The 18,137-nt window shown below is 46.4% G+C and overlaps 1 protein-coding gene across 1 annotated transcript; it reads left to right on the top strand.

Annotated features, from left to right (window-relative positions):
• The first annotated feature begins 2,166 nt into the window (after nt 1–2,166).
• On the top strand, nt 2,167–3,851 carry LOC121998222 (ammonium transporter 2 member 5-like). The gene is made up of 3 exons (XM_042553059.1): nt 2,167–2,858; nt 2,930–3,215; nt 3,295–3,851. Exons 1-3 carry the CDS (start codon nt 2,268–2,270, stop codon nt 3,819–3,821), a joined length of 1,404 nt encoding a protein of 467 aa, XP_042408993.1. The 5' UTR covers nt 2,167–2,267; the 3' UTR covers nt 3,822–3,851.
• The last annotated feature ends 14,286 nt before the right edge of the window (nt 3,852–18,137 follow it).

Here is an 18,137-nt window from a genome sequence, read left to right as displayed (position 1 = left end):
AACGTCCGAGGTTAGAAGAGGAATACGGTAGAAGATCAAGAGGTCTTTCTAAAAGGTATAACTAGTATTTTTCCTTTCCGCATCATACTAGTTATTTTTAGAAATAATACCAAATACAAGAGGCTTACGATTCTAGTATTTCGAATTTGTTTTCGATGTTGTGTTCTTTTGTTTTTTCTTTTCCTTGTGATTTGATTGTTCTTTTCGGTTGATCTAAAGTTATTTAAGGAAATTAAATATTAACTTTCCTTAAAAGGCTTTATCTAGTCGGTGGTGGTTGTTCCCATATCCAAGAAGGTCATGTGCCTCGCTACGTCAGTACTGGGAGCCAATTTTGGAAACTAATATTTAATGAATTAATAACCTAGGTGATTTGGATCGAGCGTGTTAAGTTCCGCAGGAGATCCGAGTTTAAACCTAAAAGAACAAATAGATTAAACTTTGGATCAAACGTGTTAAGTTCCGCAGGCGATCCAAGTTTAATTTAAAAGAACACATGGTAGCTAGGTAAAGGTTCAGATCTTTGTACAAAATTTTTGTACAGTGGAACCATTAGGTTTACCGAGTTGCAACCAACAATTGCGACCCTTTTATAAGGAGGAAGAAGGTGAAGGGATTACCTCGAAACCTGAGACGGCGTTTGGGGAATAGTGTGACATTTATGGGAAAGAGGCATGATCAGAAGTCGAAAAATCAACACATATGTAATAAAATCCCGCTTCTCTTTTATGGTGATAAGTGCTAAGTGGGATGTGGGGAAAATGGGTCAGGAAATAATGAAACCTAGGTCAGGACGGGTAAGACAGACTGGGGTCTAGTCAGTCGGACCGGAGCCTCCTTCGACTAGACTTGAGGGGGAGGCTTGTGATACGGTGCATGATCGTGGGGTCAAGGAGATAACGTGGTCGGGAGTCAAACCCTTGGGATGGTCGGAAGTCAAGCTCGCATGACGATCAGAAGTCAAGCTCACGTGGTGGTCAAAAGTCAGGGCTACGTGGTGGTCAAGAGTCTGGCCTATATGGAGGTCAAGAATCCGACCTACGTGGAGATCAAAGGGTCGGGTTATAAGATGGTTCTGGTCAAGCATAAGGGCTAATCCAAGGTTAATCCTACGTGTCGAGTAGAAACTCGGAAGCAAGGATACAGGTCAGGACTTATAGCCTTACGGCACAGGACACAGGGACCAAAGCGTACAGGTCAGGATGTGTCAACCTAGGATACAGGTAAGAACTTATAGCCTTGCGGCACAGGATGTAGGCACCAAATCGTACAGGTCGGGATGTGCCAACCAAGGATATAGGTCAGGACTTATAGCCTTACGGCACAGAACACAAGGACCAAAGCATACAGGTCGGGATGTGCCAACCAAGGATACAGGTCATGACTTATAGCCTTGCGGCACAGGATGCAGACACCAAATCGTACAGGTCGGGATGTGCCAACCAAGGATACAGGTCATGACTTATAGCCTTACGGCACAGAACACAAGACCAAAAGGTACAGGTCAGGATGCGCCAACCAAGGATACAGGTCCGGACTTATAGCCTTGCAACACAGGATGCAGACACCAAATCGTACAGGTCGGGATGTGCCAACCAAAGATATATGTTAGGACTTATAGTCTTGCGGCAAGAACACAGGGACCAAAGCATATAAGTCGGGATGTGCCAACCAAAAATATAAGGCAAGACTTATAACTTTACATCACATAACATAGGGATCAAAATGTACAGATCGAGATGTGCCAATGAAAGATACACGTCAAGACTTTGTCATACCGTTTGAAGCATTTTTACAGCTTTTTCATACCTGTAAACGACCAAAATTCTTAATCCAGTAACGCATTCCCATTGAAGACGTAAGAATTAAATGATTTCCAGATCAAGGAGGCCTAATACGTTAGTACTTTAGATATTTCAGAATCTCTTTAAAAGTAAAAGTGCATCTTAATATTTAAAATCATCAAAAGGTTTTTTTTTTTACCAAATTAATTGATTTAACCTAAACTTTGTTAGAAATTCCAGAGCATGATTCTGTGTTTTTTTTTGGGTCAGAATCCGCTTCCAATATTCTATTAAAATATTCGATTTTCTATTTTTGAACCCCCGAACCTCCTTCCCCTAAAACTTCAACCCTTCGTTCCAACGAACGATGCAATGGCTTTACCGCATCAGAGCAAGCCGTTTCTATTTAAATTCATCCTCCGCAAGAGAAATCGAATCCATCAGAAGAAAAGAACACATAGCGAGGTTTTGGACGAGTTGATCATGTCTTTGCCGTCGAGTTTGACGATTAGCGAGGCTTCGCCGGAGTGGCTGAACAAAGGGGACAACTCATGGCAGCTGACGGCGGCGGCGATGGTGGGGTTGCAGTCGGTGCCGGGGTTGGTGATCCTCTACGGTAGCATCGTGAAGAAGAAGTGGGCGGTGAACTCGGCCTTCATGGCGCTCTATGCCTTTTCGGCGGTGCTCGTGTGTTGGTGCCTGTGGGGCTTCAGCATGGCCTTCGGGGAGGAGATGTTGCCCTTCTGGGGCCGCCCCAGCGCGGTTGCGCTGGATCAGGCACAGCTCCTAGCTCCGGGTTTTGCTGGGATGTACCCGGCCGCCACGCTCGTCTTCTTCCAGTTCGTGTTTGCGGCCATCACCCCCATCCTGATCGCCGGCTCGTTGCTCGGCCGGATGAATTTTAAGGCATGGATGCTCTTCGTGCCACTCTGGCTCACCTTCTCCTACACCGTCGGCGCTTTCAGTCTTTGGAGCCCAAATGGCTTCCTCTTCAAGGCCGGCGTCATGGATTTCGCCGGCGGTTACGTCATCCACCTCTCGTCCGGCGTAGCAGGACTCACCGCCGCCTACTGGGTACATATCTGAATTCATGATTTCATATAATTGATTAGTTAGTTATTTGATTGATCGATGAATGCATTTAGGTCGGGCCGAGAATTGGCAAGGACAAGGAGAGGTTTCCGCCCAATAACATTTTGTTGACCCTCGCCGGCGCCGGATTGCTTTGGATGGGTTGGACAGGGTTCAACGGCGGCGCGCCGTACTCGGCCAACATCGACGCCTCGATCGCCATTTTGAACACGCATCTCTGCACGGCGACCAGTCTGCTCATGTGGCTCTGCCTCGACATGTTCGTGTTCACCAAGCCCTCCGTCATCGGCGCTGTCCAAGGCATGATCACCGGGCTCGTCTGCATCACCCCTGCCGCCGGTAACTGTCACATCCTTCTCTGTTTTCAAGCACACATTTCTCTTATTAGTCACTTAATCGTGAGTGAATTGGTGAATAGGACTGGTTCAACCTTGGGCGGCCATCCTAATGGGTCTGCTCTCCGGTAGCATCCCATGGTTCACCATGATGATCCTCCACAAGCGCACCCCCTTCCTCAGAACGATCGACGACACCCTCGCCGTCTTCCACACCCACGGAGTCGCCGGAAGCCTCGGCGGCATCCTCACCGGCGTGCTGTCCGAGCCGCGCCTCAACCGCCTCTTCTTCGGAGACGACCCCAGGTACGTCAGCCTCGCGTACGCCATCAAGGACGGCCGTGCCTCCGCCGGATTCCGCCAGGTCGGCATGCAGCTCGCCGGCATCGCCTTTGTCCTAGCCGTCAACGTGGTGGTCACCAGCGTCATCTGCCTGCTGATCAGGCTGTTGGTGCCGCTGCGGCTGACCGAGGAGAAGATGCTGGTGGGCGACGACGCCATCCACGGGGAGGACGCGTACGCGGTGTGGGCGGACGGCGAGACCTACGATAAGTCGGTACACGGGTTGGAGTACTTTGCGGCGAAAAGCGCCGACTGCGAAATGGCGTGAGGTGGATTGGACCTTGCTTAATTTGTTCTGGCGACAAGTTTAATCGGATGCACTCTGCAAGTCCTTATCATCTGTTTAAGTTTAACTAAACAAATATTTTTTATATTAATTTGCATCGTAAATATTAGTTGTTCATCTGGTGGTGGTGTTTGGATCATGCAATTGACTACGTTAGACCTGATGACGATTAATTAAGCTAGTCATTTGTTCGCCAATTCAATAGCGAGTAATATAAAATCACGTTTCAAAATTATAAAATTAAGTACCCACTTCCTCAAATCAATTCAACTGAAAAAAAAAATAATCGACTGATTTGATTTATTATTACATTACTGTAAAAGAGACTTCTTCGTCTGAAAGAGATGGAGATAGTAGTGTGATTATTTTTTTTGAATTAACAACCTCCCCGGTTGTAACCAAGTAAACATCTGGTGCCTCGTCTTTTTCTGTTTTGATTTATTGTTTTTCTATTTTATATGCAAGTGTTAGTTTGAAAAGTCAGGAAAGGTTGTGTTTTATTTTTGACAGGACTATTCAATCCCCCCTTCTAACCGGCCGCAACGGTCCTACAAGTGGTATCAGAGCCGAGGCGCTTCAGGAGGACTAACCGCCAAACGAAGCAACGAGATGGCCGCACCAAGCATCCACCCGCCGAAATACGAAGGGGATTTCGCAACCTGGAAAAAGCTTATGCAGGTATTCTTTACCACATATTTTGAATTAATTCTGACAATGAAATTTGGTTTTACAGCACCAGAAGGTAAAGAGAAACATCAATGGACAAAAAAGAAGCAGGTCGACTTCGTGGCTAACGGAAAAACAGAATACTATCTGCTAAGTGTTCTTCCATCTCAAGAAGTCAACAGGATCGGGAACTACGACTCGGCAAAGGAACTTTGGGAGAAGTTTCTCGAGCTGCACGAAGGTACTTCTGAATCCAAGCTCGTTAGACGAGATCTGCTTCGCAATCAGCTCACCAGCCTACGACTTGGGGAAGACGAGACAGTCGCGCATCTGCACTCGAGAGTAAAAGAAATCATTACCGGACTTTCGAATCTCGGAGAAAAAATAAGTAACCGAGATTCGCTCAGGTACGCACTGAATTCCTTTTCTTGAAATACCAAATGAGCATCATTAGTAGATGCCTTTTCCATTTCTAAAGATTTAGAAAAAAAATTTGTTAGAAGAATTCTTTTCAACATTTGAAGTGCATGAGTCAAGATGTGCAAGAATGAAGGAGCCCAAGAACAACGTCGCCCTCAAAGCTTCTAGAGACGAACCAGAGTCGGAATCTTCTCTCGACGACGAGGAAATGGTAATGATGGAAAGAAGATTCAAGAAATTTTGTAAATCCAGATCTACTAACCATCCGCAGGGAAGAAGAAAAGGACGATCCGCTGCTACCACTGTGACGAAGAAGGCCACGTCAAGGACAACTGCCCTAAGCTGAAGAACAAAGACAAGGAGAGGGGTAAGAAGCTCATCCAAAAGCGAAAGGCCCTAAAGGCGACGTGGGACGATACGTCGTCGGAGTCGGAAGTCAAGGCATTCTTCGGACTTGCTCTAATGGCAAGTCATCAAGACGACGACTGTGAGTCAAGCTCTTCCGAAATGAGCATCGAGAGCATCGATGAAGAGGGAGCCACGTCGGAAGCAAGCAGCAGTTCAGGGGGAGAAACGAACAACGAGATCGACAAGGTAAGTCAGGTACGATCTCTTCCTCCCGACAAAATGTTTAAGTTCATTAAACTTTTAACAAAAGATTGCTGTAAATTAGAAAATAAAAATAAAAATTTAAAAGTAATTTTAGCTAAGTCATGTCCCTTAGAAGAATTAGACAAATCAAAATTAGAAAATAAAGATCTGAAAATTCAAATAGATAATTTGAAAAACCATGCATCCTCATCTAATTTTAGAAAATTTAAAAATTTAAATTGATATTATAGATATCACCAGGGACAAGTTAGGAGCATTTCAAGAAAATATGTCCCTAAAAACTTTTTAGTTAATCCAGTAGGTTGGAACCTATATTGGGTACCTAAATTATGCTTAAACTAAATTTTAAAATTAAAATTAACGCTTTAAGTGAGAAAATTAAACAAAAAATTTCTTTATGAGACTTTGTCAAGGAAGTGGTTGTTGCTCCAATAACCAAGAAGACCTAGTGTCTCGCCACGACCTGGAAGTCAAAATATTGAAATAAATGTTTAATTAACTTACTAATAAAGTATTAATACAAGAATTAATTAATGCTTTAAAAAGGTTATTCAAAATATTTTTTTTCAATTTAGAAATTTACTTATTTAGAATTTTTTTAAAAATTTTGTAAAATTGCCAAAGCCGTTTTTTTTTGGAAAAAACTCTCAAAAATCTTTTTTTTCCTAAGTTAAAAGTTTTTTCCTGAAACTAGAAATTTCTGCTTAAATTACTTAGAAATTTTTTTCATAGTTTTCTAACTTAGAACTTTTTTAGAAATATTTTTTCAAAGTCTTTAACCCTTAGATTATTTTACTTGGAACCCCATTTTTTTTGTGATCAAAGGGGGAGAAGAAAAAATATAAGTCTAAGGGGAGGTAGACCAAAAATAAATTTTTCTATTTTTTTTTCACTTAATTGTAAATTCAATTAATTTATTTTATGCCTATTTTAACCCTAGCTTAACTTGGGTTGATCACACTAAAAAGGGGGAGATTGTTGGAACCCCAAGTTTGCAGGAGCTTAGGAGCACAGGAAGTCGAGTGGAAGACGAAGCTAACGAGAAGGACGGCACGCGGAGCGTCCGAGGGACGAGGCGCTGCGGAAGAGTACACCGGCGGACGAGAAGGAAGCGTGCGGTGGTTCCGAGGGACGAAAGCCGGAGCGGAAGACTGCTCGAGGAGCAAGAGACGCAGCTAGTTAGAAGGACGGCACGCGGTGCGTCCGAGGGACGAAGACTGCGGATGAGTACGCCGGCGGACGAGAAGGAAACACGCGGCGATTCCGAAGGACGAGAAGCCGGAGGGAAGCCCGTAGGTCCCTTTGGAGGCCGACAAGAGGGGAGGGGTGAATTGCCCTACAAAAATAAATAAAAAAAACCCTTCTCGGATATTCAACTAATTTAAAAGACACTTGTAATAATAAAACTAAGAGACTAAAGGAAAAGAGCAGACACAAGAGATTTACTTGATTTGCAATCAGGGGATTGCTAATCCAAGGAAAGTAAGCGCACTATCTGTTTATCTCCTTCGGGCGGAGTAGCCTCTTTACAGCGTTGTCAGCACAAATAAAAGAAACAGAATTGAAAGCACAGAGAAAACTGATTACAAGTGAGATCAATGATCTGTGAAAACCAGTGCTATATTTATAGTACTGGTCGGGGCGCCCCGAAGGGGTTCCGGGAGCCTTGGGGGGATAAAACTTTATCCTCCAACGTTCAAATCGAGTTTGACTCGATCTGGTCAACATATTTGATCCGGGCGCCCTGGAGGGTTCCGGGCGCCGCAGAGGGGTCCGGGCGCCCCGGTCAGCTCCGGGCGCCCCGGACCCCAAAAGTCAACTTTGGTTGACTTTTTCCATCAGGTCGTTCTGCTTCGGTTCAGTTCGTCTCGGTCTGGGTCTTCAACTCCGGCTCCGCTAGCTTGGGTGATCTCGGCCATCCGGAATAGGGCTCACCCGAACCCAAGTTCCGGTCTTCTCCTCGAGCAGCCTTCCTTCCCGGTTTCTCGTTCCTCGAACTCCGCGCACGTTCTTCTCGTCCACCGGTGTACTCTTCCGCGGTCACCTCGTCCCTCGGATGCACCGAGTCCGTCGGTTCTCTCCCCGTGTCATCCTTCTCGCTAGCCGCGTCTTCCGCTCGACTTCATGTGTTCCTAAGCTCCTACACACTTAGACACAAGGGTTAAACAAATGCAGTACCTAACTTAGCTTGTTTGATCACATCAAAACACTTTGGGGTTCCAACAATCTCCCCCTTTTTTATGTGAGCAACTCAAGTTAAGTTAGGATAAACATATGCAATAAAAATAATTTATATTCAAATAAGTCCAAATATTTTTCAATTGAAAAATTATATTACCTCCCCCTAGACTTAACATATTTCTCTCCATTTGATCACATAAAAATTGGTGTTATAAATCAGTCTAAGATAAATTCTAAACAAAAATTTAAATGTAAAAAAAATTTTAAAACTATCTAAGTAAAAGACACTTGTCATAATTGTTCTTTGCGACGACCAGCGCCGACTGCGAAATGGCGTGAGGTGAATTGGACCGTGATTAATTTGTTCTGGCGACAAGTTTAATCGGATGCACGCTGCAAATCCTTATCATCTGTTTAACTAAACAAATATTTTTTATATTAATTTGCATCGTAAATATTAGTTGTTCATCTGGTGGTGGAGTTTGGATCATGCAATTGACTACGTTAGACCTGATGACGATTAATTAAGCTAGTCATTTGTTGCCCAATTCAATAGCGACTAATATCAAATCACGTTTCAAAATTATAAAATTAAGTACCCACTTCCGCAAATCAATTCCACTGAAAAAAATCAGTTGACTCAATTTATTATCACTCAAATTGATTTCTTTCTATTATATTATTCTATTATATTATCAGTCAAATTGATTTCTTTTTATATGTTTAAAAAAAATTATTAATCGATTTCGATCAAAATTAATTGATGGATCAAGAGATTTTCAAAATGATATGAAATCAGTTTTTATGTATTCTGATCCCGTCTGGAAGCTGAGTCAGACGGATCATTGAGTGAGGGGATGAGATGCTGACCGAATCGCGATGTCCCGAAGGGGGAGTGTGCTGAGATAGCTTCTATGTTGACCAAGTCGTTGGAGGTCCTCTAATCAACGTTACCTACAGCCAGCGACCGGGTCCCCCCGGTCCCTAGTGCCCCGAGGCTCGAGGCGGATCCAACGAATACATAAGTAACAGGCTAATAATAAAATAATAAAATGAACGAGGAGCAAGTACAGAAAACGTACCCTGGCCCACGGGGCGCCCTCAGATGTGACGCTGGTCGAGTTGTCGTGACCCAGAAAAGCAGATGACTCTGATCAGGCTGGAGAGCTGGATCTGACGACAAGAAGTTGAACGCGGCACGGAACCGGAAGACGAGCTGCAGGTCGAGATAAAACACCGGCCCGCAGGCCGGGACACGAAATCAGAGCACAGACCGAGAAACGATATCGGCACACAGGCCGAGACACGAGATCGACACGCAGACCGGAAAACAAGATCGGCACACAGGCCGGGACATGAGATCGGCATGCAGACCGGGACACGAGATCGGCACACAGGTCGGGAAACGAGATCGGCACGCAGACCGGGACATGAGATCGTCACGCAGGTCGGGACATGAGATCGGCACGTAGGCCGAGACACGAGATCGGCACGCAGGCCGAGAAATAATAACACCGAGGAGGCTAAACATGAATCACAAAGTCTGAAACACAGTCACGCCCCAAAGGCCGAAACACAACAAGGGCTCGATGGCCGGAATATTGCCGAAGACACTCGTCAACATGGGTCGGCTACCGGATCAGCTTCAGAAATGTACTACAACGCATATCGGAAAGCCGTCTACGACGATGGGACTCGGCCGTGGCTCGGAAGCCGTATGCGACGCTAGAGGTGGCTATGAACGATGGTCGATTAGGGGAATCAGGAGTTGGTCGGCAAAGAGTTGCACCCTTAATGCTGGAGAGGGCAGGCAGCGATCACAGTGGTGACGGCTGGTCGCTGCAACGAGGAGGAGAAGGGTGGCAACGTTGCAAGGAGGAGGATGGAAGCGTCTTGAGGCTGTTCGGTAGCTGCGTCGCGAGAAGAGGAAAAGTGGTGGCTATCGGCAGTGAGGGAGAAGGCAGCAGCAGCGTCTATCCCTTCCCGCGCCGGCGTCACGAGGAGGACGAGAGGAGCAATGGGCGGTCTGTCCTGCGGCGGTGTCGAGAGGAGGAGGAGTCCGGCGGTGGTGTTGCGAGGAGGACGAGAGGAGGGCAAACGGCGGTGAACCGTCCGGTGGTCGCGTCGCGAGGCGGACGTGAGGAGGGCAGACGGCGGTGAACCGTCCGGTGGTCGCGTTGCAAGGCGGACAGGGATGGGATATGGGGTGAGGAAGGCAGCAAAGTGTCGATGTCGGGGCTTTGATAGTGTTGGCGTCGGCACACCTGGACAGAGTAGAAGGATAGAGGAGCGGAGGAGAACAGTAGCTCGCCGGCAACCAGGTCCTGAAGCGAAGAGAAGGAGCTCCTTCTTTCCCTTGGCAACGGCCAAAAAACACCAGATGGCGTCATGATGAGGAGGAGGAGAGGAGTGGAGAAGAGGCGGAGGACGACCTTGGCTCCAACGAGGAAAGTGAGAAGGAGGAAGAAAGCTCCTGTGGCGACGGTGCCTCCCCACTAAGATGCCCCCTTTTCGAACCGTGTCTCCCCTTCCTCTAAATCTCTAAATAGTGATTTGATGAAATTGCCCTTCCTCCTTACACTATTTCCTCCTATACCCCTCAAGTCATCTCCGTATCATATTCGTCTAGTTCTCCTGATTATAAAAATATTATAATACATCAATTTGACCAAATATATCGAGAGCAGTAATTTTTTAAATACAAATGTGGCCGAAAAACTAATTCGTGTTCCTTAATATATTTGGTTAAATTAATGTTTGAGAACATATATATAATTATAAGAACTAGAAGAACTTGTATATAATTCGTGTTTATCTGGACTATGGTATACAATTTGGGAACTTGTGTAGTAATTTTCTCAAAACTTAAGAAAGGTTCAATCCCCGAGAGAGATTTCCTTCGGCCATTTAAACTTTTATTTATGGGCTTTTTACTGACTAAGTAGGTCATATTTCAGTGATTGATTTTTTTATCAGTTGAATCGAGTACTCTGTGCCGAAGTTGAAACTTTTAATAAATCAGATGATTAATTTTTTAGATTTTTCTTTATTAAAGTTGATTTTAGGTAAAATTGATTAATGAATCAAACGATTATATATTGACATGAAACTAGTTTTTGGATGAATCTAGATAATATTTCCTTTGCAAAAAATTTTAGGATGAAATATTTTTGTCATTGCCAAATTATACGACAAAAGAATTCAAATTCATTGTTAAATTTTGGGACGATTTATATTTTGGTTGCCTTTATGGGCTTTTACTGACCAAGTAGGTCCTATTTGAGTGATTGATTTTTTTATTAGTTGAATCGATTACTCTGTGCCGAAGTTGAAACTTTAAATAAATCAGGTGATTAATTTTTTAGATTTTTTTTATCAAAGTCGATTTTAGATAAAATTGGTTAATGAACCCAACAATCCCGGATTGATATGAAATTAGTTCTTGGATGAATCTAAATAATTTTTTCGTTGCAAAAATTTTTAGGATGAAATATTTTTGTCATTGCAAAATTCTGCGACAAAAGAATTCAAATTCGTTGCCAAATTTTGGGACGATTTATATTTTCGTTCTCAAATTCGTCACCAATTTTACAACAAAAATAATATTCGTCGTAAAATTAGTGACAAATTTGGCAACAGATATATAATTCATCCCCAAATTTGGCGATGAAATTTTTTTGGTAAATCTATAAATTTGCGACGAATCAATTCCATCCTAGATTCCAGGACGAATCTATGGATTCGTTCCAGATTCTGGAATGAAATTTGGGACGAAAAATAAATCGTCATAAATTTTTCAATGCACAGTAAGTTTGGCGACTGATCCCATCCGGAAGCTGAGTCGGATGAAGGCGGGCCTTGTTGTGCGGAAAGTTGACGGAAAGTCGCTGAAGAGTTGAATCTACCGGCACCCCCTGGAAAGGTTCGCACGGGCGGCTGACGGAGAGAGATGACCAGGACGATGACGTTGTCGCTCTGCGCACACTCAGACGAGTCCACCAGTCTTTAGAGACAAGAAATCAGAGAAAAAGTCCCCGGGTCAGATCCTCCGACGCTCAAGTCAGGTACATTTTCCCCAGAAATCACAGAGAAAGGACGAAAAATAAAGACTAGTGAGAAATAACGAGTGAGCGTACCTGCATAAAGGCAAGGCATCCCTTTTTATACTGCAACGAAAGTTTCTGGGCCTGGCGGGTGTCAGGGAATGTCGGCTGTCAGGCTTTGTCTGGCGGTGATTGACATGTGGCTCTTCTTAATAGGCTGGCGGAAAAACCGAAGATGCATTGAGCCCCGACTATTAGCATATTCCCTGACCCCCTGATTATTTTCTGACATTCTCTGACAAGTGGTTACGATTCCTTGGCTTGTTTGTCCCGTAGTGTCTGAACGACGAACCTGCCTTCCGAGGTCTGTACCCACCCTACTTTTATATACTATTATCCCTAACTTGTATGTCCCGATCTGTGTGTTAAGCTTGCATTCTGACCCGCCTTTGTCATCTGCGATTTACGGTCTCTACATCCTAAGTTGCCAGCTAGATCTATGTTCCGACCTGTTTACTGTTTTGCTATCTATGGCCTGTACGTCCCGACCTGCACGCTGGGTCTATGTCCAGACTTGTTTACTGTTTATTTCTATCCATGACTTATACATCCAGATCTGCACGCTGGGTCTGTGTCCAGACCTATTTATTGTTTATTTCTATCCATTGCTTATACGTCCCGACCTGCACGCCGGGTCTGTATCCGGACCCGTTTACTGTTCTGCTATCCATGACTTGTACGTCTCGACCTGCACGCTGGGTCTGTGTCCTGACCCGTTTACTGTTCGCTGCTATCCATGGCTTGTACGTCTCGACCTGCACACTGGGTCTGTGTCCAGACCCGTTTACTGTTCGCTACTATCCATGGCTTGTACGTCCTGACCTGCACGCTGGGTCTGTGTCCAGACCCGTTTACTGTTCTGCTATCCATGGCTTGTACGTCCTGACCTGCACGCTGGGTCTGTGTCTTAACCCATTTACTGTTCGCTGCTATCCATGGCTTGTACGTCCCGACCTGCACGCTGGGTCTGTGCCAGACCTCTGATCCTTGGCTTGGATGTCCCGACCTACACGCCAGGTCTGTGTCCAGACCCGTTTACTGTTCACTGCTATCCATGGCTTGTACGTCCCGACATGCACGCTGGGTCTGTGTCGAGACCCGTTTATTGTTCTGCTATCCATGGCTTGTACACCCCGACCTGCACGCTGGGTCTATGTCCTGACCTGTTTACTGTTCGCTGCTATCCATGGTTTGTACGTCCCGACCTGCACGCTGGGTCTGTGCCAGACCTCTGATCCTTGGCTTGGATGTCCCGACTTACAGGCCATGCCTATGTCCAGACCTTTTATTAACTTGTAGTCTCAGTCCTCAGCTATATCTGGCCCATTGGCTCGTTTATTGCCCACTATCAGGGCTGGTCTCATAATCCCCTCCTTTGACCGCCCCGTCAGTTGAGACTTTGACTTTGGCCACGTAAGCTTGACTTTTGACCTCCCCTCTCTCCACGTCAGCTTGACTGCTGACCGGTCACGAAGGCTTAACTCCTGACCTTCCTGACCTCTATGTCAGCTTGACTTCTGACCCCCTTGTGGTATTGACTCATAACCACATCATACCGACCCCACCAGACATGCATCGTATCACAAGCCTCCCCCTCAAGTCTAGTCAAAGGAGGTTCTAGTCCGACTGACTAGACCCCAATCTTTATGTTGCCTGACCCAGTTCCCGCGTCCTCTGCTGATCTATCTTTCATCCGTATTCTGCAAAATTTCCATCCATCTTGGGAGATGAACGATCTCCATCTGAACTTATGAGGACTCCTCAACTTCTGGGCGCACTTTCTTCCTATAAATGTTATGTTGTTTTCCGAGTACCGCCTCAAGTTTCGAGGAAATCCCTTCACCTTCTCCTTCCATATAAAAGATCTGAACGTCCAATGCTTCCAGCTATCCTCTTGTTAACACAATACCTTGTTTCCATGGAACCTACGACAGAACCTAGCGAACTTGCTTCTTTGCTTCGACAAACTTCCCATCTGTTGGAGTTATCAGCTCAAAAAGAAGAAGCCTCGCTCCAACAAATTGCCACTCTGACGGAGTTGCTGGCTCAAAAGGAAGGCATCCTACAGGAAATGACCGCGAGCAGAGACCTTCAAGCTTCCCTTACTCATGAGATGGAGAGCCTCTGGCTGGCCGCCAAATCCAGAACCCGAGCCAAAATCGCTCTTAAACATAAAGCTCAATCGGACTTTCAGAGTCAGGGGCAGTATATTGTTTATTTGAAGAGGAAGCATGAAGATGAAGTGGTTTTTTTGAAAGAGGAAGGATGGATCAAATATGACACCATTGGGCAACTGAAGTGTACCATCGACCTTATTACAGAAGATCTAATTAAGGTCCGAGCTCATCTGACTAAGCAGGATCAAGCTTCTGGCTCTGGTAGCCATTTTCATGTAAATCCTTAAAGAATGTACCTCTAATTTTAACGGAATAAGCGTTGTTTTTTGCCTTCCCCTCTTATTGTAGCCACACACTTTGTTTCGAGTATCATCATGCTTTTATAGAACACCTGTGTCTGTCTAATATTTCTAACAAAAATAACAGTAATAAAAGTAGCTTGCTTACCCAATGTTACCTCATACCATATGAACTTTTGACCAAAGCCAATGAGCCGTTTGAGGATATGCCCGCGAGATTCCCTATTTAACCAGAACCTTTGAATACTTCTTATTGACTAGCCGGACGTGATAACTTAGCTTGCGGCATGGTGTGTCGGCGAATATAAGACATACTGACCGAAAAAATCATTGTCCAACCGAGAAGGTAGTTGGTCGTGAGAGCCCTGCTGACTTATAACTCGCACTGGGGCGAGAGTCTGGGACAACCAACCGGGAAGGTCGTTGAGCGTGAGAGCCTTGCTCACTTATAACTTGTACTGGGGCGAGAGTCTGGGACAGTCGACCGGGAAGGTCGTTGGGCGTGAGAGCCTTGCTCACTTATAACTCGCACTAGGACGAAAGCCTGGGACAGCCGACTGGGAAGGTCGTTTGGCGTAAGAACCTTGCTCACTTATAACTCGCACTGGGGCGAGAGTCTGGGACATCCGACCGGGAAGGTCGTTGGGCGTGAGAGTCTTGCTCACTTATAACTCACATTGGGGCGAGAGTCTGGGACAGCCGACCGGGAAGGTCGTTGGACGTGAGAGCCTTGCTCACTTATAACTGCACTGAGGCGAGAGTCTGGGACAGCCGACTTGGAAGGTCGTTGGGCGTGAGAGCCTTGCTCACTTATAACTCGCACTGGGGCGAGAGTCTGGGACAACTGACCGGGAAGGTCATTGGGCGTGAGAGCCTTGCTCACTTATAACTCACACTGGGGCGAGAGTCTGGGACATTCGACCGGGAAGGTCGTTGGGCGCGAGAGCCTTGCTCACTTATAACTCGCACTGGGGCGAGAGTCTGGGATAGCCGACCGGGAAGGTCGTTGGGCATGAGAGCCTTGCTCACTTATAACTCGCACTGGGACGAGAGTCTGGGACAGCCGACCGGGAAGGTCGTTGGGCATGAGAACCTTGCTCACTTATAACTCGCACTGGGGCGAGAGTCTGGGACAGCTGACCTGGAAGGGATATCCCGACCAAGATAGACGTTGCAGACCTAGGGGTGATCTCCCGACCAGGATAGATGTTGCCGACCTGGGGGGCGATCTCCCGACCCGGCATTACTTGAAGAGCTTCGACTTCGTCTGCCATCAAGAAATATACCATCAGTTGTGTTGTGAGGATAACAATATTAGAATCTTACTCAACCTTGGCCTCGCCGCATTTGAATTTCTTTCCCGCCACTTTTCTTCGCCGGTTCCCGAGAAAATCGCGTGGTAAGTGTTTCCGTACTCCCGCTTCATCTCATGATTTCCTTATCACGTCCGTCATTAATACGCCTCCTATGGGATTGACACTTGTCTCATGCCTTTATTACTTATGCAGGATGACACCGCCAACGCCTCTCCTTTTTGTATACGATTTCCCATAAGAGCGTGTCTCTCTGCTATCGGACGGCTTTAAGCGCTTTACCCGAAAAGATACTCAACATCTCTTTTCGATATTCCCTAGGAACACTCTCTTTATAAATCCTAAAGGCAGTCCGTAGTCATTGCCTTGAGCTTTTCAACTGCCCCCGTCTCCGTGTTGCTTCACCATCTCTGGTGTCCAACCCTTCCCCCTCTAGCCTATTCACGCTGAGTGCTCCTCTCCCTCTCGATTGATCTCTTCTCCAACCCTCCTTACCTTGATAATGGCTGACGGTAAGACCGCCCTTTGGTATTCGTGCTTCATTTCTGATATAGATGATCATGACCTATCTGTGATTCGATCGGACCTACGACTTAGTGGTGATTATGAACTCAGAGTTCCTGCGCCCCATGAACACCCCGCCAGCCCTCCAGAAGGCTTCATAACCGTTTTTAGAGACCAGATTTTAGGAGGCCTTCGTTTTCCCATCCATCCTTTCATTTCCTCCCTGAGCGAATACTTCGGCATTTGCGTCTCTCAATTTGCTCCCAACTTCTTCAGAGCGGTTTATGGCACTGTCATTCTTTGTCGCATATACCAACTTCCCCTGACCGCTCAACTTTTCCATCATTTTTATTCTTTCAAACGTTCAGAGCCAGGAGTGTTTATGGTACAGGCTAGGCCTGGCTATAAGTTTTTTCTGACATGCCCTCTTCCAACAAGGGGTGGAAATCCCGTTTCTTCTTTGTTAGATTCCCCGAGCCCCTGGTCGGGCTACCCCAGTGGAACTCGGACATCCCTTCCAACCTTCCTGTACATCAACACCAGCCTTCTTGTAACGCCACTTCAGAAAAACTTCAAGGCGTGAGCGTTAGCTTTTCTATATTACTGTTGAAAGGCTTTTTGTATTTGTTTGGGCTCAGCCCCGTTCGAGCGGACATAAGGGCTCCGTTTGGTAAGACCCCATTTTCCTCTCCGCTACTCTTCGCTAACTGAGGTATCTTTCTTTCTTATTGCAGAGGCTGCCATGCTCCGAGCGTACTCCTCAGACGTAAAACGCCAATCTGGTTCCTACTTGAGAACTTTAAGTGCAGAGCTTAAACAGGGTTTGGCAGCTTCTTCTCAGTCTGGCCCCTCTGTCTCACGGTTTGCTCCTTCTGCTTCACAGCTAGCCCCCCTTGCGCTGGTCCAAGAGGAAACTTCCTCGGCCCTCCCTCTGAATGTGGCTCCTGTAGAGGACCTAGCCACTGTAGAGCAGGTCGAGGAGGAGCGGGCTGCCTCTCCCCCGCCGGCCAAACGTCTAAAGCTCCAGCGTAAAAGGAAGAAGGTTACTCCAGCGACTCAGGCGTCACCTCCACCTCTTCCTTCCGGCCATCGCTCATCTGCCACCTTTCCCTCTTTGGAAATCAGAGCTGCTACTCCTGACCGAGAGATTAACTTGGGGTCGGAGGTTCCCGTTATGTCGCCCCAGATATCTGCCCCAATCCCCGGTCGGGCTATAACTTCCGATCAGACCTCTTTTCCTGCTACAGCCTCCTCTCCCGGGCAGCTACCCCTTCCTTCAATGGATCAGCCCGAGAGTTCTGTAACTCAATCTGCCTCCCTTCCCTTAGCTGCTCCTGCCTCTACTTCTAGGTCTCGAAGGAAAATTCGCAAGAAGTATTCGTTTACTGACTCTTAGCGCCTGCCTTCTTCTACAGAGCCTGGTGTCGCCGAAGGAACTGCAGAAGAGGCTCCTCCCCTGGTTGCCCTGGTTGAATTAGAGGATGATTTAGCGGCGTCCTGGCGCTCAGGCAATCGGAAGTTTTGGAAGAATCTCCCGACGAGGGGGCTAGATCAAGCGGCTTGCCAGATTGTTTCTGTAAGTCTTCTTATCTCAATGCTCCTCTGCTGAAATCTTTTGTAATCTTTCTTCCTTTATTTAACACAGGCCTGTTCTGCCAATCTGAGCGTCATTCAATACGCCACTCGCTTCCAGAAGGAGAACGAAGTATTGAAGGCTCGTCTTCAGGAGTTAGAATTGCCGCTAACTCCTCGCGATCCCCTCAATCCAACCCCTGAGGATTTAGCGAGTTATCTTCGACTGATCGGGGAGTCTGTAGAGTCTGCCCGCAACATTTCTCATGCGGCTTTCGACAAGATTAAAACTTTGGAAGCGGCTCTGCAGACAAGCGAGTCTAAATTATCTTCTAAGGCAGAGAGGCGTCGCTCGCTGGTGGCGGAGATGGATGAAAAGGATGCCAGGTTGGCAAGTCTGCAGGAAACCCGGAAGGCTCTTCAGAAGACCTTAACTGAGGTCCAAGGTCAATTGGCCTCCAGTTAAGACCGGGAGAAGTCCCTTCGCAGCCAGTGGGAGGCCATCCAAGCG

Source organism: Zingiber officinale, chromosome 1B (assembly GCF_018446385.1).
Source record: "Zingiber officinale cultivar Zhangliang chromosome 1B, Zo_v1.1, whole genome shotgun sequence".
Taxonomy (NCBI): Eukaryota; Viridiplantae; Streptophyta; class Magnoliopsida; order Zingiberales; family Zingiberaceae; genus Zingiber; species Zingiber officinale.
The sequence above is the reverse complement of the archived record's forward strand: the minus strand, read 5'-3'. Positions and strand labels throughout refer to the sequence as shown.